This window comes from Anopheles aquasalis, chromosome 2, assembly GCF_943734665.1.
Source record: "Anopheles aquasalis chromosome 2, idAnoAquaMG_Q_19, whole genome shotgun sequence".
In the NCBI taxonomy this organism is placed as follows: domain Eukaryota; kingdom Metazoa; phylum Arthropoda; class Insecta; order Diptera; family Culicidae; genus Anopheles; species Anopheles aquasalis.
In genome coordinates, this window is record NC_064877.1 from 2707501 (window position 1) to 2710000 (window position 2500).

At 49.9% G+C, this 2500-nt stretch overlaps 3 protein-coding genes across 3 annotated transcripts in view; 2 read left to right on the forward strand and 1 right to left on the reverse strand.

The window, feature by feature from the left end:
* Positions 1–577, forward strand: part of LOC126572824 (vacuolar protein sorting-associated protein 16B) — a 1756-nt gene extending 1179 nt beyond the window's left edge. Inside the window, exons 5-6 of the mRNA XM_050232486.1 lie at positions 1–452; positions 518–577. The exon at positions 1–452 is cut by the window's left edge and continues 93 nt beyond it. Of these exons, the coding sequence (XP_050088443.1) occupies positions 1–452; positions 518–559 (494 nt within the window). The 3' untranslated portion in view covers positions 560–577. The remainder of the gene's footprint in view (positions 453–517) is intronic.
* Positions 578–582: 5 nt separating this feature from the next.
* On the reverse strand, positions 583–2348 carry LOC126572825 (alpha-1,3/1,6-mannosyltransferase ALG2). Its single transcript, XM_050232487.1, has one exon. The coding sequence runs from the start codon at positions 2233–2235 to the stop codon at positions 994–996; it is 1242 nt and encodes a 413-aa protein (XP_050088444.1). The 5' UTR covers positions 2236–2348; the 3' UTR covers positions 583–993.
* A 121-nt stretch (positions 2349–2469) lies between these two features.
* Positions 2470–2500, forward strand: part of LOC126570506 (coiled-coil domain-containing protein 174) — an 8121-nt gene continuing 8090 nt past the window's right edge. The window contains exon 1 of the mRNA XM_050228300.1: positions 2470–2500. This exon is cut by the window's right edge and continues 33 nt beyond it. Within this exon, the coding sequence (XP_050084257.1) occupies positions 2492–2500 (9 nt within the window). The 5' untranslated portion in view covers positions 2470–2491.

The window sequence follows — 2500 nt, forward strand, 5'->3', positions numbered from 1 at the left end:
GTGGAAAGTACAAGTGGGGTGACACCTCACTGCAAACGAATGACAATCCTTTTAAGCTGGCCGAAAATCATCAAATATCGCAGGCACAATTCGAATGGATCGCTCTCAACGAAAGAGCGAAACAGCAGGCTTGGTTGGATTTTGATCATATTTTCGAGAAAAAGGCTTGGCTGAATCTCAAGCAAAAATCGTTCAAATTGAACATTCCAATCGATCGTACGATCTTACGCCTGCACGCGCTGCACGCACCAGAACCCGTGATCAACACATTCCTGGCTAAGGTCGAGGATCCACAGCGAAGGTTGGCTTTGGCTCGGAGAGTGAACTCAAAGCATGGCACCATCGATGCCATGGTTCTACTGAAAGATCGTGCCGAGCTGGAAGTTTATCGAAGCACTCTGGAAAGCGGCACCGAGGAACGGTTGTACGCGGAGAATGCTCTGAAATCTCTGGTTAGTTAACGATACTTTTCTTGTTGATTGTGCTGTTAACCATATTCGTTCTTTACATTCCACAGAACAACACCTGGAAAAGTGATGCAATGAAACTCATAAAATAAACGATGCTCTGAAATCAATTTCGCTTAGTTTGGTTGTGATGCAAAGCTTAAATTTTGTCCTTGTGCCACGAAGGGCAAGCTGAGCAGCGCGCTAGTGGATTAGAATATATTTGAGAAGAATTTTAAAACATCAACTACATACATCATTTCAGTGTAACTACAATTCACATTCCGTAATGTTGGTTCTTACATTTGACCAACTCGAATCACATACTACAAACGGCTACAAACGCTTTACCTTAACTACTACGGTAGATCATGGACAATTATGCCAAAACGTAAAGATGCAGTGGCAAGGGAAGAGATACTCGCAAAGTTTAGCAGATATGCGTCAGTCATTGGGCGAATAAAGCGGTCCACGGATCGCCACCGTAGTGTTGCGGCATGCCATGTGCCACCAGTAGGAAGGTAGACAATGGCAAGCACCACCGATGCTATTTGTACTTTTTCCCTGACTCACGTGCCACCATATCGTTGACGATGTTGTCCAGCTTCGTGCTGAACGCATCGAAGGAAAACCGTTGCTGAACTCGCTTTCGGCCCATGGCCCCCATACGTTCGCCGTGCTTGTCGTCGCTCAGCAGCTTCGCCATAGCCGCCGCGAACTCCTTTGGTACCGGTTCACAGAGGAACCCAGTTTGGTCGTGAATTATGGTTTCCAGTGGTCCGCCACTGTTGGCCGCAATGACGGGTTTAGAGAGATACATGCCCTCCAGGGGGACGATGCCGAAATGCTCAAACTCAGGAGTGTACAGGAGGGCCTGGGCACGGTGCAGCAGGAACAGCTTCTGTCGATCGGTAGGCGACTTGAGCAAGCATACTTTGGAACGGATGCGCATATCCTCGGCCAGCTCCTCCAGCTCATCGTAGTGTTCCACATTCTCCAGCACTCGGTCATCGTAGCCGCCAGCCATAACGAGATACACCTTGTTCCATTCTCCCGGACTGACTCTCTCTTGTAGCGCTTTAAACGAGTGTAGTGCTAGCGGCAGGTTCTTCTTACGTTCGTACCGGTTGATGGACAGAAACATAAAGGCATCGTTGGGCAGCTTCACGACATGATCCGACTCATCCAAGACCGTCTCATCGAAGTAGCGGGTGTTTAACGAAGGATAGAGGACATCCGGATCGGTAGCGATGCGCTTGAACGTTTCCTTGAACACCCGGCTCGTGAACTTGCTGTTGACCAGTATGCTATCCGCCTGCGCCGTGGTGATTTCCTCCAGATAGTTGAGCGGCATGCGGTAGCACTGCTTCAGTAGGCTGCCCTGCTTGGACAGCAGCTGATCGGGGTAGTGGCAGTAGAACAGGATCTTTGGATTGGGGCGAGCAAGCCGGAAGATGGGGATGCCCATCGAAATAAGATCACAAAACACCACATCGACCGGTTCCTTTTTGGAGAGGAAAAAGCTGAAGTAGAACGCGGCATACACCATCCGGACGTAAGCGCAGGCGGCGTAGAACTTTCCGAAGATATCCCTGGGCAACCAATCGCCGACAGTTTTCACCGGTAAACGCCCATCCTTGGTCTCGTCGAAGCAGTGTTCCGGATCGTGGTGGTTCGTCAGGAAGCTGACTTCGTGGCCCTTGCTCTGCAGGGCGAGTGCCGCATCCACGACGAGGCGCTCCGCCCCACCGATTCCCAGATCCGGGTGCACAAACAGTATACGCACCATCCCGGCCGGCTGCAAACACGTGGCGTAGAGGAAAGTTATTCAACGAGGTTTTCCGTTTTCGAGCCGGTGTTCTTTTTGCCGAAAATAAAATTTTCCTGACGTGTTTTTGTTCACGCAAATGATTTGTGACTCGCCAACTGCGTGCAATCTTGTGTGAAAATCACGAGTTCGTGTTTAGGCACACGGTTTGAATTCCGAAGCGACTGGCCGGCTGGGATCAGCTGTTTGGCAAATGGTAAACAAAAAGATTCCCACGATGAACGAT